The following is a 15,316-nucleotide window of genomic DNA, read 5'->3' as shown; positions in this document are numbered from 1 at the left end:
TATATATATATTATATGTATTTCAAAAACATTCGCAAACTATATAATATATATGTATAAAAAAATATATGGACGAAAATGAGCTTCTACATTGATATTGAAAAAATTAGGAGCCTCGATTATAAAGGTAAAAAGTAAGATAAAAAACTAGGAGCTTCAATTATAAAGATATAAAATGAGATTGAAAACATTAGGGGCCTCGATTATAAATGTAAAAAGTATGATTAAAAAAATCAGGAGCCTCAATTATAAAGGTAAAAAGTGAGATTAAAAAAATTAGGAACTTCAATTATAAAGCTAGAAGTGAGATTGAAGAAAATTAGAGGTCTCAATTATAAAGATAAAAAGTGAGATTGAAAAAATCAGAGACCTCATTTATGAAGGTAAAAAATAAGATTACAAAAATTGAAGACTTCAATTATAAAGAGAAAAATTAAATTAAAAAAGTTAAGGGTCTTAATTATAAAAATAAAAAGTATTATTGAAAAATTAAGGGCCATATACAAAATGGAGACCCTAATTTATCGTTCACCCTGCCCCTAATAGTCAGATCTTATGATGATAAAAAAGCGTCAACGCATTTTACAGAAATCGGGACGACAGATCGTCTTATTTAAAATTATATGTATATATTCAATAAAGATCTTTTGAGGACTGGGTTTAATTGTTTTAAGCCAAATACAATATAATTAAATCCACATCTAATTCGTGGAATATATATGGACGGTTATGAGTCATGAATGAGTTAAAAAAAAGTAGTCGTACAAAGAATCTTATCGTATAATAATTTTGCCTTTAAACATGATGTCAGAATTCGGGTCCTTAATCGCTTTTGATTAGTGGATAAGTGGGCATTGGACCTAAAAGAGTTTGCTTAAGCATCAAGGCACCCTTTCTTTCTCAATTATGTTGTCTCACTAAATAATTATTCACTCCCAAATGATATGAGGGCTGAGGCCATCAAACTTTGGAAAGGGGATAAATAAATCGCCCACCCATTCAAGTTTTCAACTTTGATAAGATAGATCTTAACTCAAATGCACCTTATGAGTTTTGAGTTTCGGGTTTGAAATAGGCTAGACGTACACGTCTCTATCTCATACAGACAAAGATATTTTATTTTTGGTTTACATCTAGTTTAAATATTTCGCTCTGATTAATCTGAACTGACCTAGGTCGCACATTTAGTTTTAGACTTTTGGTAGGTGAATTTCTCAATGAGAATTTTCTACGTATACAATGATTCGAACGTGAGACATTGCTTAAGTTATATTAAGTTACTTACCACTTAAACCAATCCGTTGATAGATTTATTTTCAAAAGACTAGGATCTTAGTTAATAATAATTAATACACATTTCTATACAAAAACAATTATTTCATTTGATACAAGTTACACATAAACTAATAGTTATAATAAATATTTTTATATACACAATAAAAGTTTAAATTAGAACAATATTTATAATTAGAGTAAAATTGATTTACTAATGCATAAATTTAATTTTAGTTGTTAGAAAAAAACACACACAGACACTTTTTTTAATGAATTTCCTGGTTGGTTAGCTTAACTAAATTAATGTTATCATAATCTTGCAAATCATCATTAATTATTTTATTACGTGTTGAAAATAGTTAATCATTATAATTCAAAAAGTAAATCGTTTTATAACTAACAAAACTTCCTATGTGTTCAAAAAAAGAAAGGAAGTGCTACTTTCAATTAAATTAAAGCCAACATGTCAAGGCAAACTGCTCTTCATTATTACCTTTATTTTATCATTTCGCAGCACGCCATATTTCTTTTTTTACCTTTATCTGAATTTTTTAAGGGAAAAAACCCTAGCATGACCATTTTTCTTTTTTATGTGGTAAACATTATTGATGTTTTATAATAATTAAGTTGTTTTTATTCATGAGAATAATATGTTAATTTATGTTGGGAAAGCGCACATCACAAAACTTTAAGGGTGTGTTTAGTTCACGGAATGGAAGATTACCAGTAAGAATGTAAGATTATCAGTGAATATGATTACTGGGAATGTTGTATTTTGTGTTTGGTTGGCTTAACAGGAATGTAAGATTACCGTGTTTGGTTAAAGGAATAAAAGATTATTGGAATGTATATTTGACTAAATTGTCCTTATTATATATTTGGTTTTTTAACAAGTTGGAAAATATTTATATATTTTCTTTAAAAAATTTAAATTCATAAAATTTATATAATTTTTTTTACAAAATTGAAAATATAAAAAGGTTTAATGAAAGGATAAAATTTTATTTTAACCCCTGAACTTCATATAAAATTTTAATTATAGATTTTTTTTTGTAAATCTAAAATAGTTTAAGGATAAATTTATAATTTAACATTCGTAGAATTTTTATTATTCAATGACAGAAAAATGATATTTAAAAAAATTTAAGAGCATTTTAGTCCAAAACGCCGGGAATCCAACAATACATAAGGAAATGGAGGTAATGACATTCCCGGTAATATACCCCAAAAAATCCACTATTGATAATCTTACATTACAGGAAATGAGATTCCCGGACTAACCAAACGGGGGAATGTGGATTCCATTCCCATGGGAATCCCACATTCCCCATCCAAACACCCCTAAAAATTCAGAAAAATAAAGAGAGATGAAAACATGTATACATGTGAGAAAAAACATGCAGATCGCTTAATTTTATGAATGAGAAGTATGAGAAAATAAATAATTAATTATAGCATTTAAAGTTTTTAAGTATATCTAAATTGACTAAGCTGTCGATAGGTTCACACCAAGAACGGTTCGTTATAGGAGCTAAAGAGGACCTTGATATCTCAAAATTTGATAAATAAATATTTAATTATTTTTTAAAAAATATTTGATAATTTTAAAAAATTTAATTATGAGAAAATTAAAATTTGTTAAAGATACATCGGATCCACAAATATGAACATATACGTTTATATTGTTGGCGAAAACCTAGTCTTATCACGATTAATGTTGAAATTATTATTAATTAGCATGTTATGTTATGCTCCCAAGCATGCACATGCGTCGTTTTCACACTAGAGAGTGTGTTAACATGCAAATATTATAACGAAACATCGGGTAACGCAGCAATTGAGAAGAGGGGGGGGGTGTACTACTCGGTTTGTTTAATTTTTTTTTTAATTTTTTTATAGTAATCTTAAGTTTTGAGATTTTATATTTTATTCTAACAAAATAATTTTATTTTATAAATTTAAATATTATTTGATAAAGTTCTAAAGTCATTTTCATAAATATTTTTTTTAAAAAATATTATCTTTTCAAATAAATAAAAAATAATTAATGATTCACATATAATATTTTAAAGTTAGTTTACCATTTCTATTTTTCAAATATGATATATGTGTATTACATGATCTATCGTACGAGTAAACATATACATGGAAGTTTAGGCTTTTATTAAATAAAAAGTGGGGTCCATCTTAAATGTTACGTGTTTGTCATTTTCTTATTTAATACCATCTCTCCCCTCTCTCTCTTTTCGGTATCAATCTGATCTCTTTTTGCTATGGATCCTTCCTCACTTATCCTTCTATTTGTATCATCTCCAAGGAAAAGCATATAAATTAAAGCAGGAGTAAGCTTTTTTGTCTTGAAAGTGCAAGTATCAAATTCTAGTGAGAGAGGGCAGTCCTTCATATTCCAACTATATATATATATAGAGAGAGAGAGAGACAGCATGAAGGAGAGTGGGAGGAAACAGGGGGCAGCATCACCATGCGCAGCATGCAAGCTTCTAAGGAGAAGGTGTGCCCAAGACTGTGTTTTTGCTCCTTATTTTCCTGCAGATGAGCCTCACAAGTTCGCTAATGTGCACAAGGTCTTTGGTGCTAGCAACGTCAACAAGATGCTCCAGGTTCCATTTTACTTGCTTCAAAAACCCTTAGCCTTAGGGAACTCCATAGTCAATATTCCCACCCATGCTTTAGAATGGTGGCAATATTTCTCCATTTAAACCAGGGGAAATTAATTCTACACTACCGAGTTAAACTCATTTTTTAACTTCTTAAGCTTGCTTCCTTTAATAAAATTGACTGTGATGCTTTTTCTTTTCAGTTTAATTAGACGGTATAATATGTTTAAAGCTTAAACCAAAATTACAAAATCGTTTCCTGCCCCTATATATGCTGTTCCCTAGGGTAATCACAACAACTTGTTTCCTTATTTTCTTTTTTAAGTTCAACTAGATTTGTGGTAGAAACTCGCACTTCTACATTTCTTGAATTCTCGAGTAGATTTCCTAAGATAAACTCTTATTTTTTTTTAAAAAAATAGTTATATATATATATAAGAAGATTATATGTTAATTGGTGTGTCTGAATATATGTTGGTAGATATGTATTAAACACCAAAAATCATAGAGTAACATGAACTCAAGATTCAAACTCGGTTACATTAATGAACTTCAAAATGCATTATGGAGAACGCTTGAGAAACAAATTTGTTTATTAAAATATATGTGAATAGTAGTTTTTGTTTGCTTATTTTTTTCTTCTTCCTGCTTAAATGTCTAAGGGCTGTTCGCAGACCACGTGAAGATGTTTTCTAGGTGCTTTTCTCAGTGAAATTACATAAAATTCCTTTTTGACCAGTTCTTTTTCCAGCTTAAAATAGGTATACATGACTAGACCCAAAATTGGAAAATTGTCTTTTCACCGAAGAGATCCATTCGGACTAAAATAATAATTAATGAAGACTTAAGCCACCAAAAATCAAACACAATATATTTATATATTAATTAGTTTAACATTATTTACAAAACAAAATATATAAAAAGGAACTTGCTCTAAACTTCAAAAGTCATATAGTTTGGACTTTTGACAAATTCACTAGCACATAGAAAACGATGCAAGGAAAGATGTTAAAATGATGTCACCATTAGCTCATATCACCTTGGGTTTTTACCCATGGGCCTTTCTTGGGCCCTGCAGGCTAACTGGACTAAGCTATCGAACTTGCAGGACTTACCAGTGCACCAACGGGATGACGCCGTTAGCAGCATGGTGTACGAGGCCAACGCCAGGGTACGTGACCCGGTTTATGGGTGTATCGGAGCCATATCATCACTACAACAACAAATATACACCCTCCAAACTCAATTGGCACTGGCACAGGCAGAGGCGGTGCAGCTCCGGGTGAAACAGACTGTGCCTTTTTCACATCATGGGTTCGGCCCTGCAAGCCCAAGTCATATTGGGTCACCCTCATCTAGGCTCATGGGTTCACAAGCCGAGCCTATTTTTGACATGGATATGGTACTTGACCAGGCTAGCTTGGGAGAGTCCATGTGGTCATGCTAGCTAGCTTAAGTATATTACATATATAGGCTACATTTTTGTCACCCTATGCTTAATTTCTCTCTTATTATAATCCCTAAATTATCTTATATACATCAATTTGAGTAGACAAAAAGAGAGGTGGTGGCGCTGTGGCGGCTATTGTGGTTGTTTAGGTCATTCAGCTTTGGTTTGAGAATGGTGTTTGTCATTAACTATATATAATGTGCATGTATAGTTTTAACTTTATATAATGGATTTGGTTTTAGTCTATTTTGATTTATGTAACCGATTTAATAAGGTTATTCGAATTTATGATAGGTACTCCATTCTCTATCATTCATAAATTATAATATTTTGAATGATCGATATTCATAGTAAAAATGAATATTATTTTCTTTAAAATATTTGAGTTTAAACAATTGTATTTATAATATATATTTGTTAATAAACTGTATATATTATCGATAAAATGTAGACAATAAAGACAGACATGGAAAGAAAACCAAATGTTTAGCATTAGCATTACATAAAGATTGCAAAAAAACTTAAAACACACAGATATATGCGTACAAGAATTTTCCCAAGACGCCTATTTTTCCATAAATATTCAGTTTAAAGGGCTTCCATCTTCCTTCCCATCCTAGTCGTTGTCCCATTCAATCTCTGTATACTTAGTACAAATCAGATGAAACCAAATCAAACTGTGGTACAGTCAAATGATTAGTTTATGCATTCAATTACAGTAAACATATGAAATTTATGTTTATTCAATACCCGTTAGGTTTCTTTCATGATTTTCACAAGAAAATAAGAAAACCTTCGTACTATCATACAGTATTTTTCCACGATTATAATGATATTATTGTAACACAGACATTAATAAAGATTTTGAAGATAGAAAGAGAAGAGATGTAGACCTGGGGAGATTAGACGTCCTTGACAACAAGGTCACCATTGACGAGCTCTCTGTAGGCAGCGACAGGCCAAATAAAGCCTCTGAAGATGAGGCTGGTAGCCAAAGGCACATCGATGATGATCTCCTTCATGGCTGGCTTCTTTTCATCGCTTATAGCAATGAGATAGCTTCTTCCTACCCACCCGATCCATCCAGCGATGTACAAGAACAACAGTCCGGGAGTGATGAACTCACCCCAGTGCCTCTGGTCGCCGCTCACAATCAAATGAGGCAACCCATCGGAGCCGCAAAGTAGGCCGTACTTGCCGTAGTTGTCGAACCGTCTCTTGGTTTTCTCGATGGTTGCTTTGATGGCGAGAGCCGGTGCGCTGTCGGGGGCGTAAAGCTTCAACGACGACTCCAGCTTCTTGATCTGCTGCTTCTCGCGCTTGGCGAATTGCTTGGACTCCTTGCATGGAGTGAGCCCCGAAATGTCTGCTACAGCAGGGAGTGGAGCCGAAAGAAGAATGGAAGAAAGAGCGAGAGCGGCTGAGAAGGCTTGAGAGGTGAAGCCGATTTGTCGGAGGAGCATACGATCAATGATCTTGATGAAAACTTGGGGGTAACTTGGGACTTCAGCTTTGGCTTCAGGAGCGATTTTGAGAGATTAGTTGGGATTGTAAGAGACATCTTGGGAGTCTTCCTTCTTTGTTTCCTTTTTTACTTTTTCTGGTATTCTCTTTGTTGATGATGAAGCAAGAGAGAAATGGAGGGATGTGATTTAGAATTTTAGATTCGGGTAGCGGAGGGACTAGTGGTGGGAAGAAGGATAAGAAAGCTGAGATGGATGGTTGTGATTGGTTAACTGCTGACTTGGTGTGAGTTTCGGATTCTCTTACATCCTGATTTTTTTGTCCAAAGTTTAAGTATTTCGTGTTTGAACATGAGCCAGACGCTACTGACTAGTGCATTGTAACGGTTGTAAATATGGATGTAATGGGTCCAAGGGTTTTTATCTGAACATTATATTTCACCCAATATTTCATCTAGATTTTAGAGATTTTATTCTATCTAATTTTTCACACGGATATGCAAACACAATATATCTAAATGTCACACAATTATAAGCAACAAAAACACAAACAATCAACTTTATGTCTACAATAAAACCCATCTTGGACCCTGTCAGACACTAGCCAAGTTGTCAGGCTTGGTGTTAGGCGGAGAAGCTACACCAGGCGGCGGAACAGGTGCACCATAAATCTGGGGGTTATTACATTGTCTCGCCTACTAGCTCTTCTGTAGAAGTAATATCTCAGACCAAGTAAAATTCACAAGATAAGTAGTGGCAGAGAGATGACCAAAGATGATTATCGAGAGAAGATGATTATCGAGAGAGTTAATCGCAAGTTAAACCGTGTTCGACTCGTACTCATTCAAAAAAAAATATTTCTCAACTCGATTTTTTACTCGTTATGCTCGCTAAAATTTTGTTAGACAGTGCTCGTACATGTGCAGACATACATGATGTGGGTAACGTGAATGTCTGAACCGGTTTAACTCTTTGCAGGCTTACGAATATTTAACACAAATGTGAGATATTTCTTCAAATAGAAACTATTTTTTCAAAATCTATTTTGAAATTAAAGGATAAATATTAAAATATTTTTTAATCAAAACAGTAATTTTGGAAATAACTTAATAGTTTGATTTTCATTAATGCTTCATTAGGTCAAAAAATTTCAATTGTTCACAATGTGAACTCTCTATAAATATCGTGTTAACCAACTATGTTAAACATAATTAAAAAACAACTCAAAAACCAATTCAAATGAATTCTTTTCTCTAGTTTTTGGTGATAGACAAAGACAATAAATAATTTGTAATCTCGACAGTTGTGTTATAGTGTGTTGATCATCTTGTTGTTGTATCATGGGAGACAAATGATCAAATATCTCTAGCACCAAAGAGTGACAGAAAATCTGTCTTAAGGAAACTGCGTAATTGCATACCTCAACTTATTTCTATTTATATATTTATGGTTTTATATTCAAATTATTTAATCGAATATTTTCTATGTTATTAATTGTCTTTGTTTTATTCTTGATTCATATACACGAATTTTACGGCGAGATTATGCTGAGGAATTGAATGTCGTTTGACGCTACTTGTATGAATCACCATGGAATAAATTGTGGATTTATAAAATGTTTGATTTTTTATTTTCTTTTCGTATCGGATTGTTATACATATAACAATCTTAAGACATATTTTGTATTCTACCTTTCTGGAGGAAAAATAAATCTGAGACGATTCAAAAATCTTTAAAAAATTGAGATAAACAAATAAATTTGTTTTCGGGATTTATACTATCGTTTTAACGGGTTTGCTTAATTTCAAAGTGGACAAATCTATTTAATAGAAATTAAAGTAACGTTGGTTACTATGTTTGAAATGTTGTTTCTGTTCGATAAAAAATAAAATAAGCGAGATTGATTTGAATCTGCGCAATGATACATGAGTTTTTTTTTGTAAATTGCTTTGCAAGCTCATATAAGAACCAACTTGTGTAAATACACAAATGTATGGTGATTTGTCTTTTTCACAAATGAAGGAAAAAATGTGATTCTTTGGTTATAGAAATAAAAATTCCATATGTGGTTATTGACTATAAATGTAGAGTAATTAAAGAAACAATGTTATTCTTTCTATACTATGGTAAGATTTCGCCCATAAAAGAGCACGTGAGTGTTGATTATGATATTGTTCATGATATTATTGTTATGGTATTATTATCATATAACCTTTGGTCTATTAATATGGAATATTAAATATGACATGAATAAAAATACATTTGGTATTTATAATTATTATTAAATGTTCCAATAATTATTGTCTATGTTACAAAAGAAATTTTATAGATACAGATGGATTTAGAGTTTAATCTAAGGCTTTTGATTATTGAGTTGTCAAAAATAAAATCAAAAGGATTTGTTCCTTTTGATTTGTATAAAAGTAAAATCAAATGATTAATTCCTTTCTATTATTGGATTGCGAAAATTAAAAATCAAATGAATAGTTTTTGTGATTATTGGGTCGGTAAAATTAAAGGATCAATTCCTTTTGATTTTTTATTAAACAGAACCGAGTCGTTGTTATATATCTGTTTCGAATTTTAGTGTTACTAATCTCGTCGGTTAACATAATATAAATGAATAAATCATTGGATTTAATTCATCGTAGAATCTTGCGTTGATTCTAACTTTATAATGTTAATTTATTGAATTTATTTCATTGAGAATCTTGAATGATTCTAACATTGTTAGGGAAATAAAATTGTTCCTTGAGAATCTTGAATAATTTTAACTTTGTAAGAAAAATAAATTATTGGATTTATTTCCTTGAAATCTTAAATGATTTAACTTTGTAAGAAAAATAAATTATTGAATTTATTTTCTTTAGAATCGTGAATGATTCTATCATTTAAAAATAAATAAATTTTAATTTTTTTTTAGAATCTTAAGTGATTCTATTTTGTTAAACAATTGATTTCCTCGAGAATATTGAATAAAGAAATAAATTGTTGAATTTATTTTCTTATATGATTTTATCTTTTAAAATGAAATAAATCGTCAGATTTATTTTCCTATTTTGGAAAATGAAACAAATCGTTGAGTTTAGTTCTTTGTTTTGTATAAGATTTATTTTCCTATTTTATGCAAGGAAATAAAACGTTGAGTTTATTTTCCTGTTTTGTATAAGGAAATAAATCGTTAAATTGATTTGCTAAGAATCTTGTATGATTATGATATGTAAAAAGAAATAAATCGTTGGATTTATTTTCCTATTTTGAAAAAAGAAAATAAATCATTGAATTTATTTTCTATTTTGTAAAAAGAAATAAATTGAAATAAATCGTTTAATTTATTCTCCTATTTCGTAAAAGGAAATAAATCGTTGGATTTATTTTCCTATTTTGTAAAAGGAAATAAATCATTGGATTTACTTTTGAAATCTTGTATGATTCTTGTTTGGAAAAGGAGATAAATTGCTAGATTTATTTAACGATTTATTTCCATAATTTGTAAAAGAAAACAAATCAGTGGATTGAATTTATTTTCTTGGGAATCAAGTATGATTCTATTTCAAAAGAAACAAATAAATCGTTAAATTTTTTTCTCTACAATCTCAATATGTTTTTAAAGTGAGATATTGAAAGTAATTTTTTTTTGGGAAATTGAATTCCTGTCGTAATAATGGGTTTACCTGAATCTACTTTTACAAATAAGAAGAAATAAATATTTATTACCTTCATTGGTGATAGAAAAATGTATTGCTATATATTTGCTAATGAACAAATGTGAATCTATAGAGAAATCTATTCTCTATAAATTCAAAGTTGAAAACCAATTTAATAAAATCATTAAGATAGTAAAAAGTGATAATGGTGATGAATAAATTGAACCATTAATTAGTCAATATTGTGCACAATATGATATTATTCATAAAGTGACACCATCATAGGGCTAACAAAGAAGAAGAATTAATTATTAAAAAAGGAAATTATGAATGCAATGCTAAGAAGTTATAGTTTATCACAAAACATGTGGAGGAAGCTATTTTCATCTAATTACCTTTTAAATAAGGTTCTTCGAAAAAAAATTGACAAGACACGATATGGGTTACGAAAATGTAGAAAATATTCCTATAATTACTTAAAAATATGGAGGTGTATTGTAAAGATAATAATCTCATTATCAAATGAAAATAATTCCTAAATCGATGGATTATATTGGCTATGTAGATTATAGCAAGACATATCGACATCTTGTGTATGAATCAAAGAATCCCGAGATTCACAAGAACACATAACGATATCAAAGAATATCTCATTCTTTGAAAATATATTCCCTTATATAACTAAGGAAGATGATTGAAAACTATAAATAAAGATATGTCTAGATGTTCAATGAAAGGTTAAAACAAAATATATTATCATTATGACAAACCTCTGAAAAACAATTATGAGAGAACTAAGATATCTCAAATATGCTAAAGGGTATGGATTGTATTATCCCAATATCATGCTTCCTTAGAAGGATACTCTGATGCCAGTTGAATATCTAATATTTAAATTATCAAAGGAACAAGTGAATATGTTTCACATTAGGAAGAGAAGTCATGCCATAGAAATCCTCAAGAAAACTGTTATAACAAATCCAAAATGGAATAAGCTTTTGTAGCTTTAGACATGTCTAGAAAATAAGTTGAATGGTTTTAGAATTCCTTGGAGGATATTCTTGAATGGCCAAAGTTTGTGCCCATAATATTCATATATTAGTAGAGCACAAAAATTTATGTATAATGGTAAGTTGAGATATATACATGATCAACACAATACCATTAGACAACTGATCTAGGTTGTTGAGAAAACATCGCAGATTCACTAACCGAAAAGTTAATAGTGAGATCAAGTTGAGAAAACACCGAAAGGAATAAGACTAAATCCCATGAAATGAAAGACTTTATGCGAAGGAAAATTCTACCTTGTTGACTCGAGATCCCAAGATCTAGGTTCAAAGGGACAACCTAATTGCATAAACCGTGTGCGATCACTGTGGGGGTTTCATACCCCAAGTCCATTTCTATGATGTAAACAGTGGTCAAATTGGTATAAGCTAAACAAAGCTTTTAATGACCATTGTGTGTTTCGAAGAGTAAAACAACATAAGTCACCTATGTGAGAGTGAGGTGGGCCGCTTCAAGAAGACTATTGGGCATGGTTCTTTCAAACTCTTACAGAACCAGACAATGTTCATGGCTTTAAGAACATACACATGAGAACTAAAATTCTTGTCAGAAAGGTAGTTGTGTGAAGTATACCATCGTTTACAGAAATGGAAGAACAATTCAAGGACATCACATCTACTGGTCAGCTAGTAAAATAAACATGCTGTCACAAGGGAAGGTTCAAAGGAGGACACCTACCTATCCTATGTAACTATCGATCGTAGAGTCTATCACCACATCGAGTCAAAAATGATTTTGATAAATGATCAAATTTCATTTCACAATTTATTTTGCAATCTACGGTAAATGATATAGTGCAGGTTAAATTCGTCGTATTGACACAATGAGTTTGTCAAAATAATATTTTTTATTCAAATTCATCACGTCCACGTGACGAGTTACAATAAAATAAAATTTTTTATTAGAATTTATCATATCGAGGTAAAAAGTTTAAATAAAAAATATATTTTATTGGAACTCATCACGTTTACGTGACGAGTTCTAAGTCGCTGTAGTAAATGCCATGGATCCCTATATAATTTGCTTTGTGCTATATAATTAGCCCGCCTGCGATATTAGACCAATTTTGCCTCTATACACCTCTATTTAGGGTCAACATTTTCAACTAAGGGTGTGCATTTTCGAATACATATATTATTCGATTGAAATTTCGAATATTGAAAAATTTTAAATCACTAAAATTGCGATCCATATCTGATCTAAAAAAACAATATATCCAAAATTTTGGATCGGATAACCTGATATCCGATCGGAATATAAACTTTATTTTGATAAAAAAAATTAAATTTAAATATAATATTTTATAACTTTATACAATGTATTTTTACTGCCAATATACATTTATCAAAATACATTTAAATAATTTTAAAATAATTATTACTATTTATTTTATAGGCTTAAAAATATAATTTAAAGTCTAAATAAATTAAATGTTGGAAAAAAATGTTGGCTGGAATAGAGGTGCTGGGGCTAGGGACTGGGGCGACTGGGGTGGGGTTTGCTGGCATGCTAGGGCTGGAATTATTGGGCCTGAATAAAATCATCTAAAGGCCCATTTTTTGGATTTTTTATAATCCGAAACTGAAATTTCACTGATCCATATTCAATCCGATTACCTGATTTTTTATCTTATATCTAAAATTTTGGATCGGATCAACAAATCGGGGTCGGTCGGATCGATTTTTTTTGCACACCCCTACTTTCAACCCCTTCATTATCGTTTTAAAAAATTATTTCCCTCTATTTATTTATTTTAAGATAAACTATATCAGTGACCACTTAATTATAGTTTCTTTTCATTTTAATCATTATTTTTGAATTTTTGTCAATCAAATTACTCTACTATTTAAATACATTCAATCAAACCACTTGTTGTTAACAGTTAACAACAAGTGACTTGATCAATAAAATTTCAAAGATAACGATCAAAATAAAAAATATATAATTAAGTGATTACTGATATAATTTACCTTTATTTTAATAGTCCACTTGTCTCTTTATCGTTACGCTATCTTTCCTCATTGGGACTGCTAAAAATATTGTTACATTTTAATTTAGAAGGGAATTCTTATTAGTCACTTATTTCTATGTATCAAATGAAACTAGATGCGCATGACAAGTACTCAAATTGTGGAGCTCAATTTGTAAATAAAATTTTTTATATAGGATTAATATTTTTATTTAATTATTAATTTATTGATTGATTAATTTAGATTCTATAGAGTGTAATCTTGCTAATTCAAATAATATTAAAATTGAACCCTAACTAAATTTAAAAAACCTAACATCACATCTCGTTAAATTAATTAATAGTTGATTATTATTTTTGAACAAATTGATAGTTGATTACTTTTTTTTATTACAGAAAGTCGCTAGTTTTATTAAAAATAGAAAATATCCAGAATTACAATAAAGATTTACAAGTATAACATACACAAAATTATAATTAGGATATTTTCCTATAAGCATTAACACAAAAACTAGACACCTAGATCACACAATAACCAAATAAGGAAAAGTTTAAAAAACCTAACCAAAAAGCTCGAACAAAATAAAATACAAACAAATGTGACTGCATCGACAAACGAACCACAAAAGAGGATAAAACTATTAAGCCACTGACAAATCGCAAATCAGAGTCAAGCGACGTGAAAAAAAAATATACGAATGCAAAACGCGTATCCAAATCAATCCAAGGGTCTAAAGGAGGAAAGATCATCATGATAACAAATAAGCGCCAACTTGATCAGTCGTGACGATGTCAAATCCAACCCTGAGAAAAAAATAATAAATGAAAACAACAACAAAAAATCGTAAGCTACCAAAAGGCAGAGAAAAACGTGACACAAAGACGGAGATAAGCGTGCTATAAAGGCAGAGAAACATGTCACAAATACATAATTATTCTTATTAAAAAAATTAAAAAAAAACAAAGAAGAAAGATAACCGGCGTGCGACAACGAACATCAAAATCAATGTCGTCGTCGGTTAAATAAAATTAAAGAAGAAAAAGGTTAGATTAATAAATAAAATTGATAAAAGTTATAAAGAAAAGGAAAGAAAAGAACAAAAAAAAGCGGCTAAGATTTTTCCTAGAAAACTACTTTTTGATAGTTGATATATATAATCAATAATGTATCAAATGTCATTACCTCCATTTCCTTAGGTATTGTTGGATTACTGGCTATTTGGACTAAAATGCCTTTAATTTTTTTTTCTTTCAAAAATATTCTTCTTCTATCATTGAATAATAAAAATTCTATGAAGGTTAAATTACAAATTTATCCTTAAACTATTTTAGATTTAAAAAAATCTATAATTAAAATTTTATATGAAGTTCAGGGGTTAAAATAAAATTAAACCTTTTTATATTTTCAATTTTGTAAAAAAAATTATATAAATTTTATGAATTTAAAATTTTTAAAGAAAATATATAAATATTTTCCAACTTACTAAAAAATATATATACAATAAGGACAATTTGGTCAAATATATATTCCAATAACCTTTATTCCTTTAACCAAACACGGTAATCTTACATTCTGCTAAGCCAACCAAACACAAAATACAACATTCCCAGGTAATCTTACATTCCGTGAACCAAACGCACCCTTAGGGTAAACCATGCATTTTGTACCTAAACTATTACTTTTTGATCTATTTTAGTACCTAAACTTTTAATTTTTTCAAAATCATATATAAAGTTTAGTTTTTATTTTATTTTAGTACCCTGTTAAAAACTTAACCCTAAATTTTGAAAAAAATTGAAACTTTAGGTACTAAAATGGGCCAA

At 29.9% G+C, this 15,316-nt stretch overlaps 2 protein-coding genes across 3 annotated transcripts; one reads left to right on the top strand and one right to left on the bottom strand.

Annotated features, from left to right (window-relative positions):
- The first annotated feature begins 3,663 nt into the window (after positions 1 to 3,663).
- LOC120131343 (LOB domain-containing protein 4-like) lies at positions 3,664 to 5,561 on the top strand. Of its 2 annotated transcripts, none has more exons than XM_039148349.1 (2): positions 3,664 to 3,895; positions 5,001 to 5,561. In XM_039148349.1, exons 1-2 carry the CDS (start codon positions 3,719 to 3,721, stop codon positions 5,337 to 5,339), a joined length of 516 nt encoding a protein of 171 aa, XP_039004280.1. In that variant the 5' UTR covers positions 3,664 to 3,718; the 3' UTR covers positions 5,340 to 5,561. The 2 variants fall into 2 exon arrangements, 1 of the variants encoding a protein (XP_039004280.1); XR_005516907.1 differs by lacking the exon at positions 5,001 to 5,561 and adding an exon at positions 4,840 to 4,937 and having other exon boundaries at positions 3,806 to 3,895.
- A 231-nt stretch (positions 5,562 to 5,792) lies between these two features.
- LOC120131342 (photosystem I reaction center subunit III, chloroplastic-like) lies at positions 5,793 to 6,983 on the bottom strand. Its single transcript, XM_039148348.1, is given in 3 exon segments — positions 5,793 to 5,979; positions 6,236 to 6,780; positions 6,783 to 6,983. Coding segments are annotated over 2 exon segments (657 nt in total). The 5' UTR covers positions 6,904 to 6,983; the 3' UTR covers positions 5,793 to 5,979; positions 6,236 to 6,244.
- Between the last annotated feature and the right edge of the window lie 8,333 nt (positions 6,984 to 15,316).

The sequence above is a fragment of the Hibiscus syriacus genome, unplaced genomic scaffold (genome assembly GCF_006381635.1).
Source record: "Hibiscus syriacus cultivar Baekdansim isolate YM2019G1 unplaced genomic scaffold, ASM638163v2 tig00110556_pilon, whole genome shotgun sequence".
NCBI classification, from domain to species: domain Eukaryota; kingdom Viridiplantae; phylum Streptophyta; class Magnoliopsida; order Malvales; family Malvaceae; genus Hibiscus; species Hibiscus syriacus.
This window is presented reverse-complemented; position numbering and strand designations above follow the sequence as displayed.